This window comes from Aulonocara sp. 'chitande type north' Nkhata Bay, linkage group LG7 (assembly GCF_057382095.1).
Source record: "Aulonocara sp. 'chitande type north' Nkhata Bay isolate Kocher_YH1m ecotype deep benthic linkage group LG7, A_spYH_male_GT1.1, whole genome shotgun sequence".
In the NCBI taxonomy this organism is placed as follows: domain Eukaryota; kingdom Metazoa; phylum Chordata; class Actinopteri; order Cichliformes; family Cichlidae; genus Aulonocara; species Aulonocara sp. 'chitande type north' Nkhata Bay.
Window position 1 is genome coordinate 33,214,842 of NC_141350.1, and position 20,150 is coordinate 33,234,991.

At 37.9% G+C, this 20,150-nt stretch overlaps 1 protein-coding gene across 4 annotated transcripts in view; it reads left to right on the forward strand.

Annotated features, from left to right (window-relative positions):
- The window catches only part of LOC147325542 (uncharacterized), a 55,127-nt gene that overhangs the window by 12,325 nt on the left and 22,652 nt on the right, over window positions 1-20,150 (forward strand). For 2 of the 4 annotated variants that reach the window (XM_086300101.1, XM_086300098.1), the window contains 2 exons: window positions 7,323-7,430; window positions 10,154-10,284. Coding sequence is in view for 1 of the 4 variants with exons in the window: in XM_086300099.1 (XP_086156225.1) it covers window positions 3,566-3,595; window positions 7,323-7,430; window positions 10,154-10,284 (269 nt within the window). In the remaining 3 variants the exon portion in view is untranslated. Of the gene's footprint in view, window positions 1-3,550; window positions 3,596-6,925; window positions 6,951-7,322; window positions 7,431-10,153; window positions 10,285-20,150 lie in introns of those variants that run through there. The other 2 variants (XM_086300099.1, XM_086300100.1) reach the window with 2 other exon arrangements.

The window sequence follows — 20,150 nt, forward strand, 5'->3', positions numbered from 1 at the left end:
GGTCGTGCATTAGGGTAAAAAAGGAAGTTACTGGAAGATGGTGGATTATTTTCCGTAATGGCACTTTATCTGCCACAGTTTTTCCATACATGTTGTGGTAATCTTTAATTAAGTGTTCCCTAGTTTAAGCTGTCATCTGCATTAAGATGCCAAATACATTTTATTTTCACATCATCACTTGACAAATGTATAAAGTTTTCCTTTTCCCTCAGTTTAGAAAGTGCTTCCTGAACATCACCTAGTAAACTGTGTGTGTGAGCACTTTTCAAGAAATGGGGGGGGCATAGTGGTTTTGTTGTGTTTGACATGGTTAACGTCAGGGTGACAAGAGATCTGATTAGTTAATTGTTAACTACAGAGGGACAGGCCCACCTATGCTTCAATTAAAAGGGGAAGTGACAGGAAGAGGGCAAATACAGGAGAGGTGGTATTTTGTTTATTCACCTCATTGGGTACAGACAAACTGGTTCTGCTGTTTTATACTGCTGGTGTTTTTACAGAGAGAGAGGAAGAGGCGACTTTTGTTGTGATTTGGCACTATTTAAATAAAATTGAATTGAATTGAAAGAACTGCATGTCCAGTAAGGTTTAGCTGTGATTAATTAATCAACTACAATTACGTACTGGGTTGGTTTCGAACTTGAATTTCTAAATAAGTTCCGAAAGTTTCCAAAGAGACTAAACACTCTGTTTGGTCAAAGTTATGTTGACCTCCTTGTCCTCCGCTGTGTATTTTCTGCATTTCTGCTCCATTGTTTGATCCCAGTTGTTCCAGTTCGCAGTCCAGCTGAGTAGAAATAGAGTTCAAAAATGCAGTAGAAATGTCTGTTGTGGTGTAGATCAGTACCCATTGTAGGCGTTTCCCCTAGAAATCAGGTTGGCAGAAGTGTTAAATTCAGCACAACTGAAACACGTATGTTTTTTGTAGTTTTTAATACATAATGGATGACAGTCGGGAATTTAACTTTCTATTTTCACTGTGTATAGTAAAAACAATGTTTTTGACAGAGCGTGGGAAGTAACAGGTTCTATCTGGTGGACTTACATTAAACATAATAGGCCATTTAATGTGCTAGCAGCCAGCAGGAAAAATCCAGAAACGAGAATTTCACCACTTTCAGATGCAGTGTTAGGTTTCTGAAAACATCTTCACAGTTTTGTTTTGACAGAACTACAATTTTAGAATAGAATAGAATAATCCTTTAATTGTCCTACAAGGGGAAATTTGGTAAATTTTATTAACAATTTGGTAAATTGTATTAACAATTATAAGACAAGCCTTAAACTTAAAGACATAAATGTAGTTTTATCTGACGGAGGTCTTTATTTTGAAAAATTAGAATGACATTTTTAGCATTAGGAGTTAACCAGACTATATTTAAAGAAAAAACACATGACTTGGCAATTTTGTAAATTAACATAATCGTTACACTGTTAATGAACTTCGTCACTAAAAGTTGTTTCCATAATGAAACATTCCTCGTCAGTAAATGTTACTGCAAGGCGTCGCCTGCTGTTCACTCCCAGTTTAAAGCTTCTGGTGGCTCAAAGTGCATCAGTGCACAAGGTGACATACCAGAGCTGTGAGTCATGAATAAGGCGTGCTGGGTAGGAGAGGTTTCCTTGTGTACAGACATAGTTGCTTGCTGAGCAACAAATATCTGCAGTTATCGTGACAGTGCATGCCCATAGACCTCTGACCCTTTTATCTGATAAAATGCCTCACTTACAGATTTTAAGATTTTTTTTTTCCTAAAAAGAAAATTGTAAAAAAAACAAAAAGAAAATTCATTCTGAATAAGCAACTATTCACCATGATATTCAATATTAAGAGAGCTAGTGTCAATGACAAAGGTGATGATGCGTGATTCATAACTTCCTGTGGGTGGTAGAGTGTCTCACCTGATTACATAACATAATATTATTGGTTTAAACAATGAGATCTTAAAAAAATATCTTAGAAGCGATCTGAAAAGAGGGAAAGTAACACTCTTATCAGGAAAATCTTACTTTCACTAATGACAGCGTTTCATATGCTCCTGGAGCAGGGACAACTCTTGACTAGGTTGAAGGTTTTATGATTTCAACTCTACACTGGACTGCAGGTTAGTTGAATTCGAGCTAACTCATTTATGAGTAAAAGTGTTCTGGATTTTTTTTTTTTTAACAGAATCGGCCAAGACTAAATCAGAGTCAGAGTAAAGCTTCAGCAGGCTTATAGCCTATTTTAGCTCATATAGGTTTGGTTTAATAGCACATTTGTGTTTACAATTTATGGTTTAATGTCCTAAAGTCAATTTCCTCCAGCAGCTGTTTTCAGGAAACAAGCTTTTAAAAGCAGTCGAGTGCAGGAAGGGGTCAAGGGGGCCATGCGTGAAGTGGCTGCTTGTATTTTTTGTAAACTTAATCACATGACTACAAACACAAAGGGAGACTGACAACATGGAGAAGCAAAACGATCAGAAAGACATAGAAAGTGACCTTAAGCAAAATCAGCACAGAGGGCTTTGAAATGACTACAAAGGGATGCAAAAAGCAAAAGAAGCATGACCGACAACCTTAAAGAGACAAAATAAGAAATGCCACCTGATACACAGAGACGTACAACGGGAGTGAATTTGGAGCTGGCATTGATGAAGTGTAAAAATTCATGTTTTCCTGAGGAGTGATATAAGGTAAGCAGACTGTTCCTTTAGATCCACCTCTATGATAAAATCTACACACATTTACACAAGGAACAGAAACGCATTAAGTGGCTTTGCCCTGACATTAGCCAGTTTTATTACTGTCTCTGAAGGATGAACCTGGACTTTATAATTTCAGTCCAACTGCAAAATCTGGCAAGGTCTGGACTTTTAATCTTGCTGCTTAAATCTTATTGTGTGCATATGATTAAAGAGTCTTGAAAAAGGAGGGGGAGGCCTTCAGAGGTATTGGGAAGAAGGCCTCACCTTCCTCATACCTGCATACTTATAAAGGTGTGACTATTTAACCTGCTACAGTCATTAGACCCCACCTAGACACACCCTGGGGACTCCCCCTGACTTTGAGGGGTCAGGGCAGGAACTGGTATTTGTGACATGGGTTCTTGTACTCTTTAGGATATCTAAATAATACCTTTAAAAACTGATCTGCATATGAAATACAAGGTCTGAAATGCCTAACCCATGATACTAAAACTTGCATTGTCTTACAAATTGGACCAAACGTGTATTACAATTTAAATACTGGTTTAGCTGAAGTTTTGTAACAAAGTTTTAAGTCTAGAGCTTTTTCCTCCCTCTGTATCGCCCTCAAACACACACACATAAGAGGCTGAGTGAGCTAATCAATCAAGCCCACAATCCGTGACAAACCTTGGCTGGAGATTAACTGACCAGCTCACATTCTCTCTCCACCAGTCTCTCTAACACTCTCTCATCCTCTCTGTCTCAGAGGTTGTAGTTAGGGTCATCTCCATGTACACAGTAGTGCAGCCCACCCACTAACACATACACATGCAAACACAGAACCCCCCTGTGGTCTGAGCTCAGTCAGGAAATGAGTTTTGAGCCCGTCTGTCATCATGAGCACTTCTCTCTCTCCACGTCCTGCAGTGAGTACTTATGAAATGTTTCACAGCTGAAAGCTAAAGTGTGAGATAATTAAGAGAGTTCAGTTTTACAAGTTTGGTAGCAGCTCGTTTGAAGCTGTTTGTTGAAATGTAAGGCTTGATCAATGAAGAATTTACCTTACTGAATCTTTTGCAGTGATAAATATTTGATGAGATACCTCAGAGTGAGACATTTCAGAAAATGTTTTTTTTTTTTTAGCTACAAAAAACATTTCACAAGTGACAGTTGTGTATGTTTGCTCACTTGGTCAGTTACCAAGGGGTGCCCGCAAAGGAAGCAATTTGCTTTTACGCTTTGCTCGCTGTTTCTTGCAAGCAGACATTTTGGGCTTTGGTTGCTTACGTAACCCTCTAACCTTTTTAGTACCTTGTCATATGTCAATCAGCTGTCTCTTTAATTCACATTAAAAGTCTCTGTGATTGCTTGTTTCTGAGTTGAGAAAGATTTACTTGGACCTGCCCACTTTATGTTGCCAGTGGATCTATCTCCTTGAGGTTGTAAATGACATTAATTTTCAGTGGTCTTTTTTTCACTACGTTGCTGCCCTGTTAGTATTGAAAGGGAAAATAAATTGTGATTGTCAAATTAGCTATTTAGCTAGCCTAGAAATAGCTTTTAAATTCAGTATTATAAAGCCTCAGCTAAAACTAAGCTTTTATTTATTTTGCTTTATTCAGGACGGTGGCGCAGTGGTTAGCAAACTAAACAAGGTTCTTAGTCCAGTCCTACCATTGTCTGTCTCTATGTGTTAGCCCTGCAACAAACTGGTGACCTGTTCACAGTGTACCTTTCCTATCAACGAAGAATGAGTGAAATTGCTTTCCAGCAGTGAAATTGTAGCTTGTAACACTTTGCAAATGTAACGTTAGCTGCAAATGGCTAACGTAGCCTAGCCTCACGACGCCCCAAAACACTTCTCTTAAGGTCTTCTCACTTCTGTTGTCGGGTGAAATCGGAGACAGAGTTGCATAAAAAAATCAAATTGTGATTAGTTTGGTTGCTAGTAGATTGTCTCCTGCAGTGTTTGTGGACGATGTCAATTACATTCTGAGCAGTAGTGAAATTTGAAGTTTGATAAAAACTGGAAAAGGAGTTTGAAACTTTTGTCTTCAAAGTAAAAGTTGTGCCTTACTGCTGCAACCAGTGTGTTGTAAAAGTGGCAAATTTTACTTTCATTTCATTTCAGCTTTGTTTGTTTTGCACTTTTTACAATTTTAAATTGCTTGGCCAATATTTGGTGAGTGTTTGTAGACAAGTTGATGTCCTCTGTGCAAACTAGAGGCAACTTGAGCAACATGTTAGTGACCAAATTAATTGCAAGGTTGTTTTAGATCGAGTATTGTGCATATCTTTGTGATCATTCCCACCTAGGGATTGCCAAAAACCTCACGTAACCACTTCTCATTTGGTTCAGGAATACAAATTTTTCTCTAGTGATTTTTGGTTGCTAGCAGGTTATCCAGTGGTCTCAAGGCCTTAGCCATCATATTTTTAAAATGTAGTTATGTATTAACATCATTTGTGTTTTTACTCAAATATGTATTTAAACATTTCTTTAAGACCATAGACAGTGTGAGGTTATATTATTCTTACAGTTGCAGCATTTATATATGACTAATTTGTTTCGCCAATTAGGTTTTGTCGGGAAGCATAATTGGAAAAACAAATTAGCAGTATATAAACATAATTTCTAGGAGTAAGGGTTGTACAGTAATGAGGAGAGAATTATAGCGTCCCACATTCATCAGCCATTATATTTTACTTTCTAATTACTTTTTCTGAAAAGAATAGGACTTTGTTGGGTCCACTGAATGTCACACACCATTTAAATACTGTAAACCAAGAATGGTTTTCCTATTTCTGTCGTCTTTTAACAACTAAAAATGTCTCTCTGCTCTCCCAAGCTCCTGTCAGCGCATATAATCTTTCTCGGAGGGATTAAAATACAATGGACTTGTTTTGATTGCTTTTAATCAGACAACACAGACTTGGTGTCATGAACAACCAGCCCACTCATGTTATGAATGCATCCACTCGTATGGCGAGGAACGGAATTAATTGCCGCTGTCCATCTGTAGTTTTTATATATGTATGAAGATTGATTTTCTCATTTAAGTTAAAAATGTACATATGAGTCACTGAGGTTCGCTGCTTCAGCTCAGTCTGACAATGGCTCTCTGTGGTGGGTAATGAAGCTGGTGGGTGGGTGAGAGTCTACTCAACAGGCAAAGTTGTGTTGTTACCAACACCTCCATTATATGTCTCTCCTTCAGAACAACATTGAATATTTCTGAGTTTATGTTACAGAGCACTTTGACATTTAAAGACTGAAACCAACTTAGACAATTTTAAGAGGTTCTGCACTTTTGCTATTACAAATAGCTTATTTGTTTCACTTTAAATGTTTTTGTACCAGCTCAGCTTTTCCACTGGGGAATTTTCAAGTTTGTGTTGCTGATATACTGCCAATCATTTTTCTGTAGGTTTGTAGGGTAATCCATCAAGGTGAAGACAAAAAGAGAGTCGTGTAGCTGACATTCTGACACACAGAGATGTGACCTCTCCTCCAGGACAGGACAGGAGCTCTACAGAGCATGTCATCTGACAATTTGCTTTATCATGTGTACTTATTTGGAGGTCTGCTAGTCAGCGCAACAGCTCAGTTGAGGCAAGGGCTAATTTTTATTTTATGCAGTATTTAGAACTGGAACTATTAGACTTTCTATTTAAGCCACCTTATTACTATCTAGATCTGAGACTGTTGACAAGACCAAATAAAATTTTAGCTATATAATGAAAAGTTGTAACCTTAAATTACTTGCCTGGTTGTGTCTTTTTTGCTCTAAATAGGAACATATTTAACAAAATGAGCATTATGTCACAATAAAGAACACTTGAAACGAGCATTTGAAGCCATAATCTCATCAAGAAAGCATTTACTGCGACCATTAATAAAGTGAGAAGTGGGCCCTTTTCTCATAGACTCCAGTATAATCAGATTTCTATTTGCAACCAGAGGATTCATCCCCTGGTGGCCATTAGAAAGAATGCACTTCTGAAATGTCTGGTGTTCATCTTTTATATGGAGTTGATAATTTTATCTTCATCTTTTGTTTTCAGTTATGTTGAGTCAAATTATCTAAAGCAGCACAATGGGGTATTTATTTTTTAGCGCTTTGATCTTTTTATTCTGTCTGATTTTATTTGATCATCTGCTTACATGCTCTGTGTTACAGATGGAAAACAGTTGCGTGCTGGTATATCCGGTCTTTGCTTCAAAAGTGCATAACTTTGAAGTCAAAATTGAATTTAGAGGTTCAGCGTTCACTGCGGAGGGTAGGATTTGATAAATTTCAGCCTTCCTCTCTCCCATTGCTCCTCTTCATTCCACACAAATGAAAATGAGCTCGTGTGGTTAAAAAAAATCACAGGAGCGTGCCTTGCTAATTGGGTGTTGTTCTAATTTCAGTTCACAATGTCATTTTGTCTTCCAGGCAGAACCGTTTGTCCTTCAGTTAATCTCAATTTCTACTCTAAATGCCCACTTTAGTTGCAGAATGTCTTTCTCTGTAATAGCAGCTATTAGCATTCAGACTCAAAGTGGTATTTGGTTGCTGCAAAAGCCGTAGTTTGTTAAGGATACAGCAGATTTACTGTGTGACATTTGCTGAGATGAAAGATGATTAAATGCTCTGCTTCTCTCTACAGTCTCCAAACTTCCAGCGGAACAAAGAGGAGTTTCCTGCTTCGTTGGAGAAACTCCGGCAGCTAATAGAAGAAGAAGTTCACATCCTAGAATCATCCATTGTTGATCAGGTAAATGGCAAAACAAGAGAAAACCTGCCTCCAATTAATGTAAAGTAATGTAAAGTAAAACTTGTATAGAAGAATATAAATATAAAAATGAAAAGGTTTCTGTTATAAAATATAAGCAATAAAACAATAATATATGAATTATACAAGGGTAAAACAAGGGTTAACGTTATAATATAACAAAAATTACAATGCAAGTATAAGATATGATGAAATGCACAACTCATCTTTCATGAGTGAAGTCATTATAAATTTGTCTGAAGGTCAGTAGAACAGCAGCCGTAGGATCTGAAACATAAAACCACCACTGAAAAAAGCCCTGTTAGATCGTTATCGCCTGTATTATTGAGGCATCAAGTATTTTATGCTTGATGTTGGCTGGAGTTGGCAGTTTCGATTTTAACGTAATGTCTGTTAAACATGAGTCTTTGCTAGAGGGTATGGGGCTAATTGCACAACACTGCCTTAACTGCATTCCTCCCAACAGTCTGTATGGGGGTTTGTTTTTCTTATTTCCACTCTCTTTATGCCATTGGCTTGATTCTTCCCTTCATTTCTCTGTGGGAATCTGGGCCCGCTTCTCTCTGTCTGCCTCTCCTCCTCCCTTCCTTTCCCTCTTTGTGGATGTCTCCTGAGGCCATGTTCAGACAGGCAGCTCAAATCCGATTTATTCCCCTACTCTGAGGCCTTAATTGCAGAAAGTAAAATAATAAAAAAAGAACAATCGAGATAAACCCGCTTTTGAAAAGCTAGTCAGTTGGTTTTAATGTCACACTCTGAAGTTTTTTATGATCATAGTTTCATAAATGCAGATGTGCTACCAGCCAGTCCTACCGGGAATTTCGAAGATCTTAACTTTTTATCACCTCCACCCTGTGCTCTTACATAAAACTGATTGATGAAGTGTATTACCCAATGACATGACATGGTAGAGAGCACTGTTAGAGATTACCACATATATGATATTCATAGTCAAAAAGTAACACAAGTTAGTTTAATTTTCTGTTCAGCTGAAGAACTCTGATTCAGAAATTTAGTCACTTTCACTGTGGACAGTGAGGACTAAAGATCATATCTGGGAAAAACAAATCAGATTTGGCTGCTGAGTGAACATAGTGCCAGTTTGTCTCTCAGACTGAGTCACATGGACACATAGACACACAGACGAAGGGGAGGATGAGGGTGATCGTCATGTTCTGCCAGGATGACTCAGTCGGTCTGTTGTCTTTCAGCCTACAGCCGCTCACTGAAGGACTCTGTCACCTTGACAAGTTCAGACTCACAACCAGAACTTTATATTCCAACTTGTTATGTACTCATAGGGTCTCAGTCCATTTCTTTTCACCTCCTCTCGTCTGTCTGTATTTCTCATGCCTGGTGATTCATCCTTCTTCTGTTTGACAAAGTGAGACTTCTGAGAGCTGTTGCGTAGTACTCTGCAGACTAAATATATAGGATGACTTATAAGGTGGCTTATCTGTGCTTTGTCTTTTTTAATTGTCAGCAGTTTCTCTGAGATTCAGTTGTTAAGAATTTTTCTTACCTCACCTTATACTAAATAAAACAGTTCATACGCTGGGTGTGTGGATCCGAGACAATAACTGAATAAAAATAGTCACAAATGGACCAGGATATGTCAGTACCAACTTCATTACCTTGACTGCTTTTTCTGTCTGTATGATCTGTCCATTGTGTGGTGCCAGCATCAACTGGTGGAAAGATTATGTCCTAGTGGACTTCTGCCTAATTAAATGGTAAACAGGTTTTCACTGTAATCTAACAAAACTAAGACTCTGTTGTCTACTGTAGTAGCTCTGGGCATCACCACTATGGTGCCTTGAATGAAATGCTCATTGTAAGGTATCAGCAGGTTATACTGCTTGGTTCCCAGAGTTGAATTAAGCCTAGTCTTAGACTAAAAGAAAATGTTAATCTCGGAGTAGGCTTAATTAGTGGCTGGGAAACTGAGCTGTAGTTTAGCAGCCTTGTTAGCATGTTAGCGTTAGGGTAAAATTATAGCTAAAGGGTAATGGGGTTATTAGCTTTTTAAAGCTGTTTGGCTACAAACCAAAGTAAAAGTACTTTTGGCTGCTCCCTCATTTCCCAAGGGGGAGGGGGGGGGGCATAATGGTTGGATTTGCAAGTTTAATTTGGCAGGAATTTTTTTTTTTTTGCTAGAGCCTCTTCCTCATACAACCATCCAAGTTTGGGACTAACAATGGAGTACACTTATTTATGCTGCCCGAGGCTGGCTTTGAGACTGTCAATTATATCAGCATTCTTTGATTTCATTGTGTATATAGTTTGATTTGAATATCACCATGAAATATATTGTTCAGTAAAGGTTGAGACATTTTGTTCAATATTACAACTTCCTGATTGTCCCAGATGAAAAGTTATTTATCACTACTACATAATCTTTATCAATCTGATTAACATGGTGGGTTTCACAACACACCATGTTTTTGACATGTTTTCCTCTGTTCGCATTAAAGTTGTGTTGACTAGTATGAAATTGTTGCATATTATCTTTTGTTCCCAGAGTTTACATCATACAAATAGATTCTGAGGAAATTTTGCAAATATTATTCCTAGATTGAGCAGAAACTGGAGGTTTTCCTGTCTTTTTTTTTTTTTTTTTTTGTGATATTGCTGGTGGCCATCGAGAAAAATTTACTAGCACTAGTGAGTGGCACCTGAAAGCTCTAATGACTGTTCCATCTCAGGGTTTGGTGTGTGAGGCCACAACAGGAAAAGAGGGACTGCTGGGATTTGCTGTTCTGAGCCAAGAATTGACCTTTCACCTCCAGCAGCTGCAGAGACGGACAGAGCAAGAGCTCAGCAACATACGAACACAGTGAGTCAAAATAGTTTTTGTGGTTTGGTATTAGGAGTTGTGAAAGTGTTTCCTTTCAAAGAGCATATTTTTAGTTTCTTGTTTCTTGGACTTGAGAAGAATGGATAGTTGATGAAGTTTGAGTTTTCTTGTATCTTCAAGCACCTTGTAACTTCAAGAACACTGCTGAGCAACACCATTATCTGTTTTTTGTTCATAACCTTTCTGAACAATGTTAGTATGTTCAGTCCAAGACACTGGCTTAAGTTCTTGAATCAGGATTTTCTTCTGCAATCTGGGTTATGTCTTAAATCACTCCGGAAATATTTTCAATAGATGGTATTTGTTGCATCATATGATCAAAGTACTTCTAGTTTATTGTCCTGATGGTAGTGAGAATTTCTTCTTCTTCCACACTGGTGACTTTGGCTGTCCAAAGTATCACCGGTCTCCCTGCACCTCTAATCTCCTACAGGAAGCATTAGTTAATGTTCATGCAATAACACTGTGTAGGTTTATATGACAGTACGTAGAGTGATTACATTCTTGTCAGAACTTTTCTCATTTTCTGAAATGAAACACTGGTTCTCATCATCTTGGCACTGGAGGTATTTATATCATGGTAGTTTACTTCTACAAATGATGCTTCTTCTAACGTCTTAAAAGAAGAAACTAACCTGTCAAAGCCTGTATCTTTACGTTATCATAAAGATAAAACATTAGCAACCTATTTAAGAAGTAAGGCTCTACACCCCTACACACGGGGCTGTAGACTGACTGCTGGCCTGAACACTGGCTTATCCTGATTACCCTCCTACATATTAATGCATGATAAAGATTTCAACAGTCATCTTGACAGGCCAGTTTTCTCGAGAGTAGCTTGTTTTTTTATTTCTGTTGAAACTGTATCACGCTATGACAGGTTAGTTGTTGACAGATTTTCTCTCTGGTTCATTTCTGCAGTAAGGACATCTGGAGATGATGAGTTTTTTTTCATTGTTTTGTTTTGTTTGCTTAGTGAAAACAAAAAAAGTCCTTTTGCACGTTAAACCCTTTAGAGTGACATGCTTAAACAAACTGAAAACACCCACTTTCAAACCTAATATTCTAAAAAAATGAATCTGCTAACATTAAAGTCAGTGTTTACTGAAGGATTGGTGCAGGAAATTATATGACAGAATAGATCAAATTCACAATTTATTCTTTACATGTTGACTAGTATCAGTAATCTTAGAGTTTAGGTTCCCACCAATTTCTTTGATTGAAATCTACTGCTATGTGGTACTTCACCACATGAGTGTGATTGTCATCTTCAGTGAAGCATGAATAGACTTAGAAAAACTGTTTGGAGCAGCATCTGCAACCCGTCCCTCTACATCTCAGGCAGACAAATAACAAGCACATCCACGTTATGTAACAGTTGGCCAGATCAACAGAAGTATGGATGTATGCTGATTGCAGTAAGTAGAGCTGGGCGATAGAACGATAACGATATGTATCGCGATATAACTTTTACTCGATAGAGAAATTAAGCTATCGCGATAGACCTCGCCGCTCTTGTCCTCTTTAAAAAAAAAAAAAAAAAAAAAAAAAAAGGTCAGCCAATCTAAATTAAGTAGCGCAGAGCCGAACCAATCACAGCCGCAGCGTCACGTCGCGTGACTTGTTACGTACAGCACAAGTGCCAAGCCGCACGTGGGTTTGTTTGGGAAGCAGCCAGCGGGTAATGGGGCCAGCGCATAATGGAGGAAATGAGTGTGCCGACTAGAAAAATCAACCGAGCGTGACCGAAGAGAAAACAGATGATGGTTCCAACGCCGGAGAGATTGTCGAACGGAAGAGCCATAGAAGTTCCGTAGTGTGAAGGTATTTCGGCTATTTCAAGTCTGACAAAAAACAGAGTAGCGTGCACTGTAAATTGTGCCGAAAGCAAGTCTGGAAATACAATAAACTGGTGCATGCGTCACACTGTGCGCCACGTTATTGTTTCGGTGAAATGAATTTCTACAATACTGTTACTGTTAATTCTACTCTCTGCAGTGTTTAAATGCTTACATATACACACAGTTACTGTCCCTCCACACATACGACTCGGTTCTGCTTCTATGCCCCAGCTTTGTTTACTTTTTCCCACCGAGGCTTCTAGACTTCTGATTGGCCAACATTTCTGCACGGTTAGGAATCTAGCGCCACCTGCTGCTTTGGCATGTTCATAGCAGCGTTTTCCTTCATTTCTGCCTTTATGTGTGGACGGGATTATTTTTTAAAACGAAAACGGAAAATCTCCGTTTTCAAAAATACCCGTGTACGTGTGGACGTAGCCTCAGTCTCTGACTGGAAGCGCTAATTCGTCATTCGGCTTTTGTCAGACTAAAGTAACTGTTAAAACTGTTTGAAAAGCTCAGCTATACAACAAGGAGAGATTGAGAATTTCCTTTTAGTTCTCAGTTTATTTGATATTGACAAAAGTTAGTCAGTTTTGTCTGTTCTTCTGTAAAACAAACTAAGATTTATTTTTAGAATTAATATTTTGTTTCTAAGTGGAATTGACAATTTAGTCTGTTTCGTTTGTTCTGTTTTGAAACTTAAACGCTTTAGCGGCTGCCTTTTGTGTAGTTTGCAATATTTGCCTTTATTTATCTGAAAAAGTCTCATGTTCCTTAAGTACATCTACCCTGTTGAACTTATTATGGGAAATAAATATTTAAATAAAAACAAGCTGCTGATTATTTCACATTTTACTTGTGAGCAACGGCACATTTAAATCTTACAAATATAGTTATTTGGCTTATATCGTGATAGATATCGTTATCGCCTGAAATGAAAAAAACATATCGTGATATGAAAAAATCTCATATCGCCCAGCTCTAGCAGTAAGATATGTGCATGCTGGATCCTCAACCCCTTGCTATATGGAGTTTTCTCCTGATAGCTCACTTCACTGTGAACAAAATAGTTGAATAGCTGGATCTGTCCAAACCTGAAGATCTGTAAGGCAGGATCTGTAAAACAGAGACTTTAAGAATAAGAATTTTATCAGATTAAATAGGGTGAAGTCAAAAATTTTTACACCAGTAAACCAAAAAGGAAATTCATTGTATGAGCTTTGTTCTGACTGTGCTGAAGTTAGCAGGTAAAACAGCTGAATTATATTTATATATATATATGAAAAAAAGACCACAATGCTGATGTTATTTGTTTTATGTTACGTTATGCATGAAAAAGTAAAATAAGTTGCTCCATGTCATTGGGTTTCTCTGTACGTTGTAAGGTAGGAGATAATTGCTGCTGTGAATTGGCACTACATTAAGAAAATGTCATTTAAGTGAGCTTGTGAACTGTTAGCAAATCACAGTAAATCAGATGGTAACAGGTCTTGGTCACCGCCCTGTTCTGTCTTCCTCTCTGTACTCCTGCCATCAACCCGTCTTTTGGCAGACAAGACGAGCTGAAACACATCTTAGGATTGAAGGTGTGGCAGCATACACACACCCACCCACACAGACACACACACACACATTATTGTGAGCATATTCCCGGAAACCTCCTAATTTCTCAACCCTGTTGGTCCTCAGTGCCAACGCTGATCGTCTCTTGTCACAGCTTGGATCAAAAGCTTTATGAGCAGAGATGAATAATTTCCCAGTGAAACAGTTACATGTTTTCATCATGTTGCCCTGCCCAGTGGTACCAACTTATTGTATCCACTTAGCTTACTGGAAGAAGACGTCCTCCTACATTAAATTTATTGGGGTTTTCTTTGGCTCTAAAGGAGGCTTACCTAATAATGTTGGAGCCAATGCTGGGTTTGGTTTTGAGCAAGGTGAATCTAAGACTCAACATTCTACCTGAGTAGTGCTTAACAAACAGTTTTCATAACAAGCACACAGCAAAACTTTGAACTTTTTTAGCTTAGCTTCTTTGTTAAATAAACTCCTCCAACATAAGTTTCTCTGTCCTCTGACAAGACAACTGAGCTGCTGTTTTGAGAGTAAAACCTTAATCCTAACTGATCACTAACCCTGGTTTCAGTTGTCCTTCACACACGCTGTTCCTAACCTGAAATAATGAACAGTACTATACGCAGTGTGACTGTCCTATAAGGCAGCTAACTTGCAAAGAAAATGCAAAGAAAATATAAATGTATTTAGAATTATTTTTTTTAGAAATTTGTCAGCATGAAGAATTCTCTATACGTTCAGTTTTTCTAAAACAAGGATAACAAGGATAAAAAGTTCCAATATTCTTTGGATTGTTGGACTGGAGAGAAAAGGCCAACTTCTGTCCAAGTTTTCTTTTTTTATTGAACAGTTTCCTAGACCCCGACTGATGCTTGAAATAAAAAAAAAAGATAAAAAAAATTTAAAAAAAAAATTTAAAAAATTATTTTGAGACCAATAGTCCAGACGTGCTGTTTTTATTTATTTATGTTTATTCAGTGTTAAAAAACAATAGAAAAACAATACAAAACAAAGAAACAAAAAACAAACTGAGAACATCTTTTTTCCCTATAATTAATTTGTACAATGGATAAATTTACTGTCACTTTAACTTACAAACCGCTTACAAAAATAACAATTACACAAGTATTTCAAGTTTTATTATATCTGCATTATAAACACAACATCACAATTTGAAATATTGTAGCTATCATCAGTATTGCTGTGTTGGTGCTAAATGTATCTGTGGAGGAAAGCCTTTTTTCTGTTATTAGACAACTTAATTCTGACTTAATAGTGGGAAAATTGTTAACTAATTAACACATTGTATGTAAATGCACAAATGATATAAATGTTTTAAGTGTAAATTATCTTTGCACCAATCAGAAATCTCACATCTTGAAACTTGAACAAAGAATATGGGATGTCGCATTTATGAGAAGAGAGCGCTGGAGCTGTTTGAGTGTGTTTTTTAAGTATCTCAAAACAAACCTCAGCTCCTGATCGGTCTCATTTAAAAATAACAAGATGGACTTTTTATTTTAAAGATGTGCAGCAGTGCATTATGGAACAAAAACTCTCATAAAATCTGTACAAAAACTCACAGACTTGGAGGAAAAAATAAAGTGTGATTGTGATGCTTTGAGCTGTATTTTCCCATAGACAGACTGAAACTTAGTCTTCAGTCTGGTTACGCAAGGAGAAATCAGCTTTTTGCCAAGACCAACAGGCAGACTGGCAGTTTGGAAACTACCCAGCTGAACTCTGTCAACTCCTCTTCTCGTCTTCATGTTCTTCTTCTGTTCATTCAGTTTCTACTTCATAGCTTCCAAAATCTTCTGGTGTTGCCCATAAAATTGACCAAGAAGGCAAGCTCTGATGCTTCTCTGATTTATCCTATTAAATCAAATTTCCTTTCCTTTCCTGGTTACTGGTTTTTAGTTTGAACATGGGGATTAATAGTTCACTGTCTTCAGGAATTTCACTTCCTTGTTAACAAGCCTAATCTCATGGATATTTGCATCGACAGTATGATGATAGCTAATGCTAGCTCTTACAAAACAAGAAAATACTGGATTTCCCCCTCACTGAAACTGAAGCAAAAATGTCTTAAATGTGCTGTACCACAGTGTTTATTATGTTATTTGTCAAATATTTCCACTTCAAAAACATACAAAGTTTAGAGTTGAATGTTTTAACATGGAGGTCTGTGGGCGCTGGACAGCTTTTGGAGCCATTGAAAGAACCGCAGCATTCATGAGTTGACTTAGTTTTTTTTAATACCCAGAAGATGCAACTTTGACTAGTAATGAAATTATATATATAAAAAAATCTATGATCTGTTTCTGCACATGTACAAAGGTTTTACCTTTTTTGAAAGTTCACATGACGTTGGACAGATGTATTTCAAAAAGAAGTATGTTTCATAGATGAACTGTGTGGGTTTTTTTTTTAAACTGCTCTACCAGCATTCAGGCTTCATACCAGCAGCTATGTTTTGCTAAATTTAACCAGTCATGATTCCTAAATCTAATAAAACATGAAAATGAAACTTTGTTTCCACTAAAATGTAAAAATGAATGACAGCCACCTTCTCTTCTCTTTGTCACGCTTTCAGCCTGAAAGCACTACAGCTTTTGTGCATGAGCTTAAATTTTTGTGAATCTTTTATATTTGGCTGTGAGACTGAGGTATGATAATAGGAAGTTGCACAAGTACAGTGCAAAGTCCACCTGCCCTTTTTTGAAACTTAAAAGTGGACCTTTTTCCCCCCGGGTTTCTTCTTAAATATCCAGGTCTGATCCTTTTAAAATTTGTATTTATTAGTTTCTCTCTTACATACGCAAAATCAGGCCTTTCTTTTTGTATTCCATCTCTTTTATTTCTCTTTTTTTTTCTTTAACCGTTCTTGATTTCTCTTTCTTTCTTGCCTTTCACTTTTTTTTCTTTCATGGCTTTCTTCCCGTCTTTCAGCATATCAAGGATGTTTGATTAAACAAGACTCAACAAGATTTCTTCTCTCCTCTCCTTTCTTTGTCGGAATCTGTTTCTGTCATGCCCTTCTCCTTCTTATTATCCTGTCAAAGCCTTTTTTAGCTCATTATTGCACTCCTCTCACCCTTTTCTTTTATTTCACCCTCAACTCCTCTTTCTTTGTGTGTGTGTAATATTTGTGACACATTTCTTCTTATAACAGCACAGAACCCAGTGTTGTGAATCCCTTTCTTTGTAATATATCAGTCCAGCAAAGCCTCCATAAGATATTTACTTTAGTGGTGATAATGACGGTCTTAGCTGCTCTTCAAATCTGTTAAGAGAACTGTTGCTGTGGGTAATTATCTGGCGATCCAGTGACATAGTCAGAGTGTTGAATCTGTAACTTGTGAATGCACCTGCAAACAGCTTTAGCTTCGGCTCTAAATGTATGATTTCAGCAGAGATTGGAGTAAAAGTGGAGCCTGGCATTAACATGCATGATCATTTACATAAAGCTGTATAGCGTCACCTTTGTCCATGATGGAAATGTGTTCTGGAACAGATTTTATACATGAGAATAAATTCTATACGCCACAGTGTATAGATTCTGTGTAAACCAGACACAAGGAAAATTATATATGTGACAAGCTGCAAGCAGTGAGATACATTAATATAAAAAATAAAAACAAATAAAATGACACCCACACGTTTTTCACCTGCAATTATGGAGTAAAATGTGTTTGTCACATACATTCACATAATTATGGAACCCTATTCACGCTTTTCTGTACATAAGCCCCTAATCAGAGCACACTGACAGCTGGCTGTGTGTGTGTGTGTGTGTGTGTGTGTGTGTGTGCGTGTGTGTGTGTGCGTGCGTGCGTGCGTGCGTGTGTGTGTGTGTGTGTGTGTGTGTGTGCGCGTGTGTTTCACACAAAGCAGGATTTGACACATTGTTGCCATGTGGTGCGATGTGCGTCTGTTTACATGTTCACGTGAATGTGCATTCTCTCACACACACACACACACACACACACACACACACACACACACACACACACACACACACACACACACACAGACAGGCTCATTGGTAATTAATGTCTTTTCACCGGGATGGGTGATGTTCCTCATCGCAGTGTTTTAATGAAGTCTTTTGATTGGTTAAGATCAGGTTTGATTGACAGGTGACTGATGAGTTAATTTGCATGAACTTCAGAATTTATTTTTCCCTCACGATGTTAATTTCTTCTAAACAATGAACTGAAAAATGTAGATTTCTGAAGAAGTTGGAAAAAAATTATTGGAACTTCATCCACAGTCCAGCAGGGCAGAGCGCTGTCCCTGATTTCAGCCGAAATGACACTAAACTGTTGTTGGTTCTTAACTTTTAAAAAAGTTACACAGAGAAAATGGGAGAAACATGAGGCTCATGTGAAATTCACTCAGTTCCCACAAAAACCCCACAAAAACAAATACTAGCACATGCAATCTGTCTTCATCTCTCCGATGTCCAGGCACCTTTAGAAAAGTCAAACAAAATTCAGAATACTCGACTAAAGGTTTGTCCACCAAAGCCGAGGATTGCATCTGGAATCTTTATTTATATTGCCTCAGGTGTGTTATATGGGTAAAAGAGAACAAGTTTAAAAACCACAGGAAAACAAAACTTGACATATGACTGTGTAACCTGATAGCACGTTGCTTAATGTACATACTTCATGGTTGTTGGAGCACTTGAAGACCTTGGTTCTGATCTGTTAAGACTTTGCTATATATATGTTGTGAATTTTTGAAAAACATTAAATTCATATGTATTTTAGAGCATGCAGTTTCTTCATAAAGTTTCCTGCTTTAAAGTAGATGACATAATCCAGCATAAATGTCTTTGAAACATGATGATCACATGATGGTCTGATGATGGTGGAGGAGAGCTCTGTCTTAACACGTTGCTCCAAAATCTCCAAAAAATTGTTCAGCTGGGTTGAGCTTTGTGACTGTGGAGGCCTCGTCATTTTCCACCAGGACAGAAATATTCAAACATTGGTATAACAGAGCTCTCCTCACATTTTGGGGTGCAGTTCAGGTTTTTCTTTCTTAAACTGAGACATTTGCACAACTTCCAAACAACATCCTTTCTCTTTCTTCCAGCCACTCGAAGTGAATGTAAATCAAAGATTATAGTCCTCTTTGAGCTTTACCTCCGCTTTCTGTCCGTCTCACAACAGCTCTCATGACACACAGCCGAGTCAGTGGGCCCTCTTGAAAACCTCATTAACACAATGTTAATATATTTCCCAGAGTGCCTTTGTGTTTTTTGTTTTGGTTTTTTGTATCGTTCCTGTTAATTTGTCTTTCTCTACATGTCGATTCTTCAGTTAGTTCATCAAAGGCTTCTCAGATGAGCCTCCTCTTCGTCCTCGCAAACAAAACACTTCTTGGCCTGTCATCACCTGCTCTTCTGACACTCGTGCAGAGGTTTAGTGCCTCCCAGTGGACGCATGCTTAATGACAGTGCATGTACAGTACCTTGAAGAGGCAGTGCATCTTATTATGTAGCTATACAGGGCCTTTATTATTCCCCCTGTTTGTCCTCGGGGCTAAGTAAGTAGCCATAGGCACTAGTACCACTATCTTTTTGCTTTCTCTAATCAAATTCTGCTGCTGTGACTGTACCAGCTCATAACAGATAACAGTAGTTAATATCATAATGTAGCTGTGCAAGAGACAACAGCACCTACAGTCCATGTTAATGTGAGTCAGAGTGTGGTTTTTGAGTATTTGCCTGCTGTTGACTTAACCCGGGAGCAACAATCACTAAATCTGCATCAGCTGTTCAGCTCTGTGTGTAACTAGGAAAATGCTGTGTTTGTTCAAGGGAGGGACAGTTTCAAGTTAAATGGGACCCCACAGGTTAGTCAGCAACACTTGATGTGGTTACAAAATAGCTGTCAAGGCTTTATTATGTGGAGTGTTTTGAGGAAAATAGTGAAAAGAGAAAAGCACAGGACTGGAGGGTTGAGTGTTTGAAGTATCACAAGTTATTCAGTCATTTAAAGTTCTTGAGCTGTGATGCTGTACCTGTCGGCCGTGTTTTCTCAGGCGAATCTCTCAGCTGCTATAAAACAAACAGAGAGGATTAAAGTTTGCACTGCCTCGTCCTTCTCACTGAGTTCAGAAGCAGCTCAGGAACAAAGAACAGCAGAGCTTAAGCTTCAATTGCATGCTTTCCTCCCCAGAAATATTTGACTCTCATCCATGTTTTTACTAGTTTTGCATTGAAGTTTGTTCATTGTTTGTGCATTTTCTTCTAAGCATGTTAGCTTCATTTCTGTCCACGTCTTCCCATTTGTGATTGAACCAGATTTTGTCCAAATGTATGCATATAGCTCGTATTTCTGCCCGTGTCCCTTTAGTAAAAATCAGCATGTTACTGTGCTATTTTTTTAAGTAATTCATAGTGAAAATGTT